Source organism: Neofelis nebulosa, chromosome 2 (genome assembly GCF_028018385.1).
Source record: "Neofelis nebulosa isolate mNeoNeb1 chromosome 2, mNeoNeb1.pri, whole genome shotgun sequence".
Classification (NCBI taxonomy): Eukaryota; Metazoa; Chordata; class Mammalia; order Carnivora; family Felidae; genus Neofelis; species Neofelis nebulosa.
Window position 1 is genome coordinate 174,684,031 of NC_080783.1, and position 13,837 is coordinate 174,697,867.

At 36.5% G+C, this 13,837-nt stretch overlaps 1 protein-coding gene across 4 annotated transcripts in view; it reads left to right on the forward strand.

Moving 5' to 3' along the window:
- The window catches only part of OMA1 (OMA1 zinc metallopeptidase), an 83,005-nt gene that overhangs the window by 51,571 nt on the left and 17,597 nt on the right, over positions 1-13,837 (forward strand). For all 4 annotated transcript variants that reach the window (XM_058717242.1, XM_058717239.1, XM_058717241.1 and 1 more), the window contains exon 8: positions 10,642-10,791. In XM_058717242.1, the coding sequence (XP_058573225.1) occupies positions 10,642-10,791 (150 nt within the window). The remainder of the gene's footprint in view (positions 1-10,641; positions 10,792-13,837) is intronic.

Here is a 13,837-nt window from a genome sequence, read left to right on the forward strand (position 1 = left end):
ACAGTTCTTTCAGTAAGCTCTTGAGTTCGGTTTGCTAGTATTTTATTGAGGGGTTTTGCATCTGTGTTTATCAGGACATTTGGTCTGCAGTTTTCTTAATATTTCTTAATGTCTGGCTTTGGTATCAAGATATTGCTGACCTTGCAAAATGATTGGAAGTGCTTCCTCCTTGTCAACTTTTATGTATGATTTTGACAAGGATTGGTGTCAGTTCTTCTTTAGATGTGTGATAGAATTAATTTGTGAAGCCCACCTGGTTCTGGACGTTTCTTTTCTGTTAGATGATTGAATCTTCTTGCTTGTTTTAGGTTTGGTTAGATTTTCTGTTTCTTAATGATTTGGTCTGAGTAGGTTTTATGTTTCCAGGATTTATCCATTTCTTCTAGATTATGCAGTTTGGGGGCATGTAACTGTAGTTTTCTCTTAGCATCTTGTTTATTTCTGTGACTTTAGTTGTAATGTCTCCTCTTTCATTTCTGACTTTGTTTATTTGAGTCTTTTTTTTTTCTAGCTAAAAGTTTGTTAATTCAGTTATCTTTTCAAAAGGTTAGCTGTTATTCATTGATTTTTTTTTTTTCTGTTGGCTTTACTTTTCTCTATTTTGTTTATTTCTCCTATAATCTTTATTATTTACTTCCTTCTGCTAACTTTGTACTTACTTTCTTCTTCTTTTTACAGTTCCTTGAGGTATAAAGTTGGGTTGTTTATTTGGGATTTTTTTAATGTAGATGTTTATTGCTATAAACTCCCCTATTACTGCATTGTGTAAGTTTTAATATGCTGTATTTTTGTTTTTGTTTGTTGCAAAAATATTTTGTAATTTACCTTTTCATTTTTAATTTTACCCATTGGTTGTTCAGGAGTGTGTCATTTAATTTGCACATATTTGTGAATATTCAGTTTTCCTTCAGCTGTTGAATTCTACTTTCATTTCATTGTGGCTGGAAAAGATACTCTTTGTGACCTAACATGTGATCTGTCCTGAAGAATGTTCCATGTATGCTTGAGAAGATGAGTATCTGCTTATGTTAATGTATATATGTATTAGATCAATTTGGTCGATAGTGTTAAAGTCCACTGTTTCCATCTTGATTTTTCTATCTGAATGTTCTGTGCATTACTTAAAGTAGTTTCTAGCATTCTCCCACTGCTATCGTATTGCTGTCTGTTTCTCCCTTCAGTTCTATCAATGTTTATCTATTTAGATGCTCTGATGTTGGGTGCATATATATTTATAATTATTATAGTGTCCATGTTTATTGATCCTTTTGTCATTATATAATGGCCCTTTTCTCTTGTGACAATTTTTGTTTTTAAGTCTATTTTGTCTGATTTAAATATAGCCACCTCCACTGTCTTTTGGTTACTAATTGCATAGTATATTTTTTTCCTAGTCCTTCACTTTAAACCTGTATGTGTCCTTGTATCTTTTTATTTTATTTTTTATTTTTTAAAATTTATATCCAAATTAGTTAGCATAGAGTGCAACAATGATTTCAGGAGTAGATTCCTTACCCATTAGCCCATCCCCCCTCCCATAACCCCTCTAGTAACCCTCAGTTTGTTCTCCATATTTATGAGTCTCTTCTGTTTTGTCCTCTTCCCTGTTTTTATATTATTTTCATTTCCCTTCCCACCTGTTTTGTTTCTTAATGTCCTCATATGAGTGAAGTCATATCATTTTTGTCTTTCTCTGACTAATTTTACTTAGCATAATACCCTCCACTTCCATCCACACAATTGCAAATGGCAAGATTTCATTCTTTTTGATTGCCGAGTAATACTCCATTGTATATATATTCCACATCTTCTTTATCCATTCATCCATTGATGGACATTTGGGCTCTTTCCATATTTGGCTATTGTTGATAGTGCTGCTATAAACACGGGGGAGCATGTATCCCTTTGAAACAGCACACCTGTATCCCGTGGATAAATGCCTAGTAGTGCAATTGCTGGGTTGTAAGGTAGTTCTATTTTTAGTTTTTTGAGGAATCTCCATTGTGTCCTTATATCTTAAATGAGTCTCTGGTAGACTGCATTTGGTTAGATCTATTTTTTAATTCTCTCAGACATTATTTTTTGAGTGAGGAGTTTCATGCATTTACATTTAAAGTTATTACTGATAGGGAAAGAACTTACTATTGCTATTTTAATTGTTTTCTCTTTGTCTTAATAGTTCTTTACTCCTTTTGTCACTGTGGTTTGCTGATATTTGTATTGATATTCTTTGATTCCTGTCCTTTTCTTTTGTGTATCTTATATAGGTACTCTGTGGTTAACGTGGGACTTACATAAAATGTTTTATAGTTAAAATAGTCTAGTTTAAGCTGATAAGAGTTACATACAAAAACCCTATGCTTTTACTTTTCCTCCCCCCACCACACCTTATGTTATTGATTTCGCAGTTTACATATTTGTATATTGTATATGCATTAACATATTCTTGTTATTTTCTTTTGTTTTTTATCTAATAATTTATTATTTTTTATAATTTACATCCAAGTTAGTTAGCCCATGGTGCAACAATGATTTCAAGAGTACATTCCTTAAGCCTTAGCCCATAGCCCCTCCCTCAACTCCTCCAGCAATTCTCTTTGTTCTCTATATTTAAGAGTCCCTTATGTTTTGTCTCCCTCCCTGTTTTTATATTATTTTTGCTTCCCTTCCCTTATGTTTATCTGTTTTGTATTTTAAAGTCCTATAGGAGTGAAGTCATATGATATTTGTCTTTCTCTAATTTCGCTTAGCATAATACACTCGAGATACATCCACGTAGTTGCAAATGGCAAGATTTCATTCTTTTTGATTGCCGAGTAATATTATATTGTATGTACATATATACATACATATACATATGTATACATATACATACATACATATATATATACATACATATACATATGTGTACATATACATACATACATAGATCTTTATTGATTCATCTGTCGTTGGACATGTGGACTTTTTCCATACTTTGGCTATTGTCGATAGCGCTGCTATAAACATTGGGGTGCATGTGCCCCCTTCGAAACAACACACCTGTATCCCTTGGATAAATATCTAGGAGTGCAATATCTGGGTTGTAAGGTAGTTCTATTTTTAGTTTTTTGAGGAACCTCCATACTTTTTTCCAGAGTAGCCGCACCAGTTTGCATTCCCACCAGCAGTGCAAAAGAGATCCTCTTTCTCCCCATCCTCACCAACATCTGTCGTTGCCTGAGTTGTTAATGTTACCATTCTTACAGGTGTGGGGTGGTATCTCAATGTGGTTTTGATTTGTATTTCCCTGATGATGAGTGATGTTGAGCATTTTTTCATGTGTCGGTCGGCCATCTGGATGTCTTCTTTGGAGAAGTGTCTATTCATGTCTTTTGCCCATTTCTTCACTGGGTTAGTTTTTGGGTGTTGAGGTTGATAAGTGCTTTATAGATTTTGGATACTAACCCTTTATCTGATAGGTCATTTGCAGATATCTTCTCCCATTCCATCAGTTGCCTTTTAATTTTGCTGATTGTTTCCTTCACTGTGCAGAAGCTTTTAATTTTGATGAGGTCCCAATAATTCATTTTTGCTTTGGTTTCCCTTGCCTCTGGAGACACGTTGAGTAAAGAGTTGCTGTGGCCAAGGTCAAAGAGGTTTTTCCTGCTTTCCCCTCTAGGATTTTGATGGCTTCTTGTCTTGTGTTTAGGTCTTTCATCCATTTTGAGTTTATTTTTGTGTATGGTGTAAGAAAGTGGTCCAGGTTCATTTTTCTGCATGTCGCTATCCAGTTTTCCCAGCACCACTTGCTGAAGAGACTGTCTTTATTCCATTGGATATTCTTTCCTGCTTTGTCAAAGATTAGTTGGCCATACGTTTGTGGGTCCACTTCTGGGTTCTCTATTCTGTTCCATTGATCTGAGTGTCTGTTTTTGTGCCAGTACCATACTTTCTTGATGATTACAGCTTTGTAATACATCTTGACGTCTGGGATTGTGATGCCACCAGCTTGGTTTTTCTTATTCAAGATTGCTTTGGCTATTCAGGGTCTTTTGTTTTAGCTCTGTGAAGAATGCTGGTGTTATTTTGATAGGTATTGCATTGAATATGTAGATTGCTTTGGGTAATGTTGACATTTTAACAGTATTTGTTCTTCCTATCTAGGAGCATGGAATATTTTTTTTTTTGGCGTCTTCAATTTCTTTCATAAGCTTTCTATAGTTTTCAGTATATAGATTTCTCACCTCTTTGGTTAGGTTTATTCCTAGGTATTTTATGATTTTTGGTGCAATTGTAAATGGGATTGGCTCCTTGATTTCTCTTTCTATGACTTTATTATTGGTGCATAGGAATGTAACCGACTTCTGTGCATTGATTTTATATCCTGCGAATTTGCTGAATTCATGGATCAGTTCTAACAGTTTTTTGGTGGAATCTTTTGGGTTTTCCATATAGAGTATCATGTCATCTGTGAAGAGTGAAAGTTTGACTTCCTCCTGGCTGATTTGGATGCCTTTTATTCCTTTGTGTTGTCTGATTGCTGAGGCTAAGACTTCCAATACTGTGTTGGATAACAATCAAGAGTAGACATCCCTATCTTGTTCCTGACCTTAGGGGGAAAGCTCTCAGTTTTTCCCCATTGAGGATGGTATTAGCATTGGGTCTTACATATATGGCTTTTATGATCTTGAGGTATGCTCCTTCTATCCCTACTTTCTTGAGTGTTTTTATCAAGAAAGGAGGCTGTATTTTGTCACATGCTTTCTCTGCATCTATTGAGAGGATCCTGTGGTTCTTGTCCTTTCTTTAATCGATGTGATGTATCACATTGATTGTTTTGCAGATATTGAACCAGTCCTGCATCCCAAGTATAAATCCCACTTAGTTGTGGTGAATAATTCTTGTAATGTATTGTTAGATATGGTTGGCTAGTGTCTTGTTGAGGATTTTTGCGTCCATGTTCATCAGAGAAATTCATTTGTAGTTCTCCTTTTTAGTGGGGTCTTTGTTTTTGGAATCCAGGTAATGCTGGCTTCACAGAAAGAGTTTGGAAGTTTCCCTTCCATTTCTATTTTTTGGAAAACCTTCAAGAGAATAGGTGATAACTCTTCTTTAAATGTTTGGTAGCATTCCCTTGGAAAGCCATCTGGCCCTGGACTCTTGTTTTTTGGGAGATTTTTGATTACTAATTTGATTTCATTACTGGTTATGGGTCTGTCCAAATTATCTATTTCCTCCTGTTTCAGTTTTGGTAGTTAATATGTTTCTAGGAATTTGTCCATTTCTTCCAGATTGCCCATTTTATTGATGTCTAATTGTTCATAATATATTCTTATTGTTTGTATTTCTGCTGTGTTTGTTGTGATCTCTCCTCTTTCATTCTTGATTGTATTTATTTGTGTCCTTTTTTCTTTTTTGATCACACTGGCTAGGGGTTTATCAGTGTTTTTAATTCTTTCAAAGAACCAGCTCTTGGTTTCATTGATCTGTTATGTTTTTTGTTGTTGTTGTTGTTGTTTTGATTTGTGGTGGGTTTTTTTTTTTTTTTTGGCTGTGGTGTTATCATTTTCATTGGCTTCCGTGTACTTTTTAATTTCCTCTTTAACTTTTTGTTTAGCCCATTCATTTTTTAGTAGGATGGTCTTTAGTCTCCAAATATTTGTTATCTTTCCAAATTTTTTCTTCTGGTTGATTTCATGTTTCATAGCATTGTGGTCTGAAAATATGCACGGTATGATCACAATCTTTTTGTACTTGTTGAGGGCTGATTTGTGTCCTAGTATGTGATCTCTTCTGGAGAATATTCCATGTGCACTGCAGAAGAATGTGTATTCTGCTGCTTTAGGATGAAATGTTCTGAATATATCTGTTACGTGCATCCGGTCCTGTGTGTCATTCAAAGCCATTGTTTTCTTGTTGACTTTTTGTTTAGATGATCTGTCCATTTCTGTAAGTGGGGTATTGAAGTCCCCTACTATTATGGTATTATTATCAACGGATTTATTTATGTTTGTGATTAATTGATTTATATATTTGGGTGCCACCACATTTGGAGCATAAATGTTTACAATTGTTGGGTCTTCTTGGCGGATAGACCCCTTAATTATGATATAATGCCCTTTTTCATTTCTTGTTACAGTCTTTATTTTAAAATCTAGATTTCTGATACAAGTGTGAGTACTACGGTTTTCTTTTGTTGACCATTAGCATGATAGATGGTTCTCCACCCCCTTACTTTCAATCTGAAGTTGCCTTTAAGTCTAAAGTGGGTGTCTTGTAAACAGCGTATAGATGGAACTTGTTTTCTTATCCATTCTGTTACCCTTTGTCTTTTGATTGGAGCATTTAGTCCATTGACGTTTAGAGTGAGTACTGAAAGGTATGAATTTATTGCCATTATGTTGCCTATAGAGTTGGAGTTTCTGGTGGTGTTCTCTGGTCTTTTCTAATCTGTTTTGCTTTTGGACTGTGGTTTTTTTGTTTTGTTTTGTTGTTTTTGTTTTTGTTTTTTCCATCTTTTCTCCCCTCAGAGAGCCCCCCCCTTAAAATTTCTTGCAGGGCTGGTTTAGTGGTCACAAACTCCTTTAATTTTTGTTTGTCTAGGAAACTTTTCATCTCTCCTTCTATTTTGAATGACAGCCTTGCTGGATAAAGAATTCTTGGCTGAATATTTTTCCAATTCAGCACATTGAATATATCCTGCCACTCCTTTCTGGCCTGCCAAGTTTCTGTGGATAGGTCTGCTGCAAACCTGATCTGTCTTCCCTTGTAGGTTAAGGACTTTTTTCCCCTTGCTACTTTCATGATTCTTTCCTTGCCTCAGTATTTTGTGAATTTGATTATGATATGCCTTGTTGATGGTCGGTTTTTGTTGAATCTATTGGGAGTCCTCTTTTCTTCCTGGATTTTGATATCTGTGTCTTTCCCCTGGTTAGATAAGTTATCCACTTTGATTTGCTGACATAAGTTTTCTACCCCTTTTCCCCTCTTCTCATTTTCTGGGACCTCTATGATTCTGATATCCTTTTTCATGAGTCACTGAGTTCTCTAATTTCTATATCATGCTCTTTTGCCTTAGTCTCCCTCTTTTTTTCTGCCTCATTTTTCTCCGTAAGTTTCCTCTGTATTGCTGATTTGCTGCTCTGCCTGATCCATCCTTGCCCCTGTGGTATCCGTTTGAGATTGAAGCTCATTTATAGCCTTTTTTATTTCATCCTCAGTAGCTTTACTTCCTTTATCTCTTCAGAAAGGGATTCTAATCTTATCTCAACCCTAGCTAGTATTCTTATTATTGTGACTCTAAATTCTGGTTCAGACATCTTGTTTGTATCTGTATTCATTACGTCCCTGGCTGTCATTTCTTCCTTTTCTTTGTTTTGTGGTAAATTCCTTTGTTTTGTCATTTTGAAGGAAAAAAAGGAATTAATAAAGTAAAAAAGAAAAAAAACCCTTAAAATTAAAAAATTAAAAACGTTCAAAGGAATCAAATAAAGGATGCTAGATCCTCAGTGTCTTTTGGTCTGGTTGTTGAAAGAAGCTGAACAGATTAGAGAAAAAAGGGAAAGATAAGAAAAGATAACAAAGACAAAAGAAAAAGAAAGGAAAAAGGAAAACGTTTGAAAATTTGAACAATGAATACAATAAAATAAAGTGAAATGATGAAAGTAAAATAGAATTTTAAAAATTTATGAAAAAGTAAAAAATATAGTAGAAAAAAATGAAAGAAAAATCTTTTTAATAATAATGGAAAATAAAAATAAAGTCTTTCTTTCTGTATTCAAAAATGAGAAAAGAGAAAAAAATTGAATAAAAGGACCAGCAAAGAGAATTAAGAATGATACAACTGGTTTCCCGTAGAAGTCAAGCTACAAAGCAGTTTATAGTCTGTAAACTAAGCAGGTTGAGAGTCTTGTGTTTGTCAAGAGCACTGTTGACCCAGTTGGGCGGGGTTTAGTGTAATGGCTCAGTTCTCCACTAGATGGTGCTGCTTAGCTTACTGGGGTGGATTGCTGTGGTGTGTTTAGGCATGTATGTGCATGCATGGGAAGGGTGAAAATGGTGTCACCCTGCTACCCAGTCTCTAGTATCAGAACTCTGTGCTCTCCACAACTGGCAGTCAAGCACCCCTCCTTAGTCTCTGGCTTGTGTCCCCTCCCCACTTCTACACTGTCTGTGACTAAGCTGTCAGGCTGCCAGGTAGCACCTCCATCCTGAGTTTTATCTCAGATGTGGCTGTGTTTCCCAACACCTCACTTCTGAGGGACTGTGGCTTTGACCCACTCAGATCCTCTGGCAGAGGGTCTCGCTGAGCAATGGCTGGGTGTGGACCGCCCCCAGGAATGTTTGCAAGACTGTGCTGCTGCTGATGCCCAGAGACTGCCCCTGGGTGCCAGCCTGCCTCAGAAAATGTTTGCATGATCTTTTAGCAGCAGTGTTTCAGGGTTTATAGAAAATCACAACACTCATCTGGCTTCAGGCTTCGCTTTTAACATCCTTGTTCCAACACCAGTGAATGTGGTTGTTCTTCGGGGTCTGCTGGTACCTTTGCCTGTGGGGTGGCTGCACAGCCTCTACCAAATGTCCCCAGCAGGGGAACTGCCACTCCCCATGTGTCCCATGGACCCCTTGGACCTTGGTCTCTGCTCTTGGGGATTCATCCTTCCCACCAGAACACTGCCAGGTATCGAGCTGCAGAGTTTCAGACTGTGCTCCCCCTCTTTATATAGAGTCTTAATGGAATTTAAACCCTCTACTTTCTCCTTTCTCCCTTTTTTGTTCAGTCCCTGTGGCTGTTTCCACTTTTCCACTTTCTCTCCAGCTCCTTTTGCTAGGGGGTGCTTTTCCCATACTCTCCCCCCCACCCCCCCCCCACCCCCCCGTCTCTGTCCTCTCTCTGCAAGTAAAAACAGCTCCCTGCCCTCTGTGGCTTCTCTCTCCTCTGGTTCACCTCTCCGTGCTGTGTACCTGCCTAGTTCTGTGGTTCAGGTTGTGCAAATTGTTGTGTTAATCCTCAGGTCAGTTTTCTAGGTGTGCAAGATGGTTTAGTGTTGATCTGGCTGCATTTCATGGAGTAGAGACGCAAAAAATCTTCCATGTTGTTCTGCCATCTTGGCATGATGGATTAGATTTTAAAACCTTTCTTTTATGAAAACAAAATACTAATTTGTGTGGAAGATTTTTGCCCTCAATATGTGTTCTTAATATATGTCATACTGACAATAATGGGTTATCTTTGGGAGTGAGTGTACTGTCAATGTTATACATGGAGAGAGAGGGTGGGCATTCTCTTCTGGGCTTCTCTAATACTATATTTTATGAGCTTTTTAAAAAGTAATGAGTATATTATTCTTTTATTAAAATACTGATAGAAAATTTTTTTTCATTCCTATGCCTTTTTCTTTGTTTCTTGCTACTTTTTTTTTGCTTTTTTTAAGTTTTTAATTCCAGTTTACATACAGTGTTATATTGGTTTGAAGTGTATAATACAGTGATTCAACACTTTGATACAACACCTGGTGCTCATCACAAGTGCATTCCTTCATCCCCATCACCTGTTTAACCCATCCCTCCACTTTCTCCCCTCTAATATGAGTGTGTCTTATATAATTAAGAATCGGTTTCTTGTTTTGTGTCAAGTTTTTTCCTTTGCTTGTTTGTTTGTTTGTTTGTTTTTCAGTGTTTGTTTATTTATTTTGAGGGATCACAAGTGAGAGACGGGCAGAGAGAGAATCCCAAGCAGGCTCCACGCTGTCAGCACAGAGCTTGACCTGGGGCTTGAACCCACAAACTGTGAGGTCATGACCTGAGTTGAAATCAAGAGTTGGACAGTTAACTGACTGAGCCACCCAGGCGCCCCTATTTTGTTTCTTAAATTCCACATATGAGTGAAATCATATGGTATTCATCTTCCTCTGACTGACTTACTACACTTAGCATTATGTCTTCAAGTTCCATCCATGTAATTGCAAATTGCAATATTTCATTCTTTTTCATGACTGAATAATGTTTCTTTGTATATATATGCCACATCTTCTTTATCCATTCATCAATTGATGGACACATGAGCTGCTTCCATATTTTGGCTATTGTAAATAATGCTGCTGTAAACACAGGGGTGCAAATATCCTTTCGAATTCATGCTCTTGTATCTTTTGGGTAAATACCCAATGGTGCATTGCTGGATCATAAAGTAGTTCTATTTGTAACTTTCTGAGGAGTCTCCATACTGTTTCTCACTGTGACACCAGTTTGCAGTCCCACTAACAGTGCACCAGTGTTCCTTGTTCTCCACATCTTCACCAACACCTGTTGTTTCATATGTTTTTGATTTTAGCCATTCTGACAGGTGTGAAGTGATTGTTGTTTTGACTTGTATTTCCCTGATGATAAGTGACGATAGGCATCTTTTCATGTTCTGTTGGCTATCTGGATGTCTTCTTTGGAAAAATCTCTCTTCATGTCTTCTGCCCATTTTTTTAATTGGTTTATTTGTTTTTTTGGATGTTGAGTTTTTATATTTTGGATACCAGTCCTTGATCAGATATATCATTTGCAAATAATGGTAGAAAATGTCTTTAAAATGTAATGACATAAAGATAAATTTTTAAAAATGTTCTCATAACTAAGTTCATTTTTTTCTGTCATTAATTCTTGTTCTAGGCTTGTGTGGACGTCAGAGCCAGTTCAGTGTTTTGGCAGCAGATGGAATTTGCAGATAGCCTCCAGGGTCATCCCAAGTTGCCAGAATGGTTATCCACACACCCTTCTCATGGAAATCGAGCTGAGTACTTGGATAGACTCATACCTCAGGTGAGCTAAGACTGTATAAGGCAAGACTTTATTTTTACTATATCACTTATTTTTAATGTTGTTACTTCTTATGTTTAGAAAAAGAGAATTCTAGTCTAGCCTATCAATTATTTTGATTACTGTAATCATGGGTTATCAGTTTTCAAAAGACTTGACTGAAAAGTAAAATCCTGTTTGTCCACAAGTCTTGGGGAATAAATTGGAGTAGGGTTGACTTTTCTTGTTGGTGGATGGTTTAACCTTTTTAACCATCATACCTTTTAAACTTAACTGATTTGGCTAAAGTCTAAAACTCAAGGCATATTTTGTTTTCAACATATTGATCCTAATTTAGTATCTTCTTGGTGATTTAACCTTTGTTAAAAAGCTTGTTAAAAATACCCATTAATGAGTTGTACAAAATTTTCAGGTCAGTTGGTTATCTTGATATTGATGCTAGAATTTGTTTTCTTAGAAAAAAAATCTCTTTGTATTAGTTTCTTTTTAGTTATTTATTTGTTTATAAAGGTAGAGTAAAGTATGTGCTGTGTAGTGTTTTGGTTTTTTTGTTTGTTTTTGGGTAGAACTCCTGAATGGATCAAGTTGAAGCAGCTTTCCCTCAAGTAGTTTTTACTATCTTCTGAAAATCTTTTGACTTAACATCATTCAAAATGTGTTCTTTAGTTATCACATCAATGCAGAATGCATGTCAGACATCTCTAAGCCAGGCTACATCTCTTTTCTGTTTCACTTGCATTAAATTTGCTGGTTGGTTGTAAAAGCGGAATATTCTTTAGAATTTAAGAATTGGTATTGGGCTGTTTGCTAAAGGATAACAACAGATCCAGGTGTATTATAAAAGTATCTTTCAGTATAACTTCAAATTCAACTTAAGAAATATTGAGTACATATTATAAGAAAGAAATGATGCTAGTAGGTACAGGGGATACAATAGAAGTAAGATATGGTTCTTGATACTTTCATGCTAAGTACAAATTGATTCTTAATACAACAGGGAATATGACCTCTCATAAGAAAAGTTGAAATGTAGTGGTATGCAATTTGAAGGAATAGTAGCCTGCATCTAGTTTAAGATAAGAAACAATCCCAAGATTCATTCATTAATTTATGTGGTCAGTATTTGTTGATACTCATTACTAATCTCCTATTCTGTGTTCTATTGCTGGGAATGAGCAAGGACAAAACAAAACAGGCTTTGCTTTCTTGGAGCTAGCATTTTACTTAGGTAATGCAAATAATAAACAAACATACATGTGGTATGTCAAGTGGTGATAAGCACGATGGGAAATATAAAGCATGTCAAAGGTAATAGGGCTGGGCAGTGGAGAAAGTCTGCTAGTCTCTGTTCATGTGTTAAGAAGGGCCTCACTGAATAGAACCTGGAAAGAAGCCAGGGAGCCAATCTTATGTATATTTGGAGGGAGTCTTTTAAGCTGTGGAAGCAGCAAGTACACAGGACCTAAAGTGAGAGCATGTTGGGTGTGTTCATGGAATAGCAGGGAAGACATTGGGGCTGAATGGAGTAAGGAAAGGTGGGAGAATGCTTGAAACTTAAAGGGAACAGACCATGGAAGGTCATCTAAATCACTGTAAGGACTTGACTTTTATGTCAAGTGATGGGGGAAAGCTAGTAGAGGGTTTTCAGCAGAGTTGACCTGACTCCTGTGTTTTACAGTGATCACTGGGGCTCCTGTGTGGAGAGTGGACTGTAGTGGGGCAAGGGCAGAATCAGAGAGACTAGTAGGCTCTTGCAATAATCCTAGTAAGACGTTATGGAGGTGGAATAGAGAAAGAGAAGTGGTGAGATTTTGGATATATCTTGAAAGGAATAATGAGAGAATTTGTTGACAGTTTGGGCATACTTTGTACCTTTCACGAGTACTGGGGGATAGTCAGACCTTTCTAAATATACTTCGTTTATACTCCTAATTTGAAGAAAAAAATTTTGAGAAAGAAACATAAGTGAAATTTACTTGATATAATGTATAATAATCCTTCATCTTAAAATAGGGCAACATAGAACTGGGATCGTATGTGTTTCATTAGTAATTTATGAGTGCTGAAGGTCACTGGCTCTGAGAATCTTCTTGGTCCTCCCCGAGACCTGGGACCTTGTACCACCTTGGGAGGTTTAGCCTATCTCTAAAGTCATAATAACCACATGGTTTTCTTTCAGAATTTCTTTCCTTTGCACATTTGCTCAGTGAAATTCTAAAAGTATATGGTTTGCGTAAAGTGAATAATGACTTCTAGCCAACTTTCATCCGAAGCCTGTCCTAAAGTCTGTAAGAAATATGCATTAGAGAAGTCTTTAAAATAATAATGAATTGGGGCGCCTGGGTGGCGCAGTCGGTTAAGCGTCCGACTTCAGCCAGGTCACGATCTCGCGGTCCGTGAGTTCGAGCCCCGCGTCAGGCTCTGGGCTGATGGCTCGGAGCCTGGAGCCTGTTTCCGATTCTGTGTCTCCCTCTCTCTCTGCCCCTCCCCCGTTCATGCTCTGTCTCTCTCTGTCCCAAAAATAAATAAAAAACGTTGAAAAAAAATTAAAAAAAAAAAATAATAATGAATTGATTAGTAAGTATGAGGAAAAGTGATTGGAGAAGCAAATGTTATTTGGCAACCAATGATGAAAAACACTGGGAGATTTTTTTCTTCTAAAAATAAACTATCCTAGTTTAGAAACTTAATTTGAAAACCTCATATAATTTCTTATATTTTCCCCCCAAGTGATTAAATTCAATTTGAAAGTAATAAAACTCTACTACAATATTGGGAATAATTCAGTGGTTGAAGTGAAACTGATAGTACAAGAGTATATTGTTAATTAGAATACTTAGTCATAATTCAGAGATTGGAATTCCCTAACATTGTAAGTCTAATTTCTGTAATGAAAGAAAGCAGTTTCTCAGGCAGTATATAGAATTATGTGAATCTATAGACTACTACTAATAAAGACTACTTTTTGTTGTCGTTGGTTTTTTGTTTTTTGTTGTTTTTTTGTTTTGTTTTGTTTTTTACTTAAGTGAGTGCAGTGTTATATTCTATC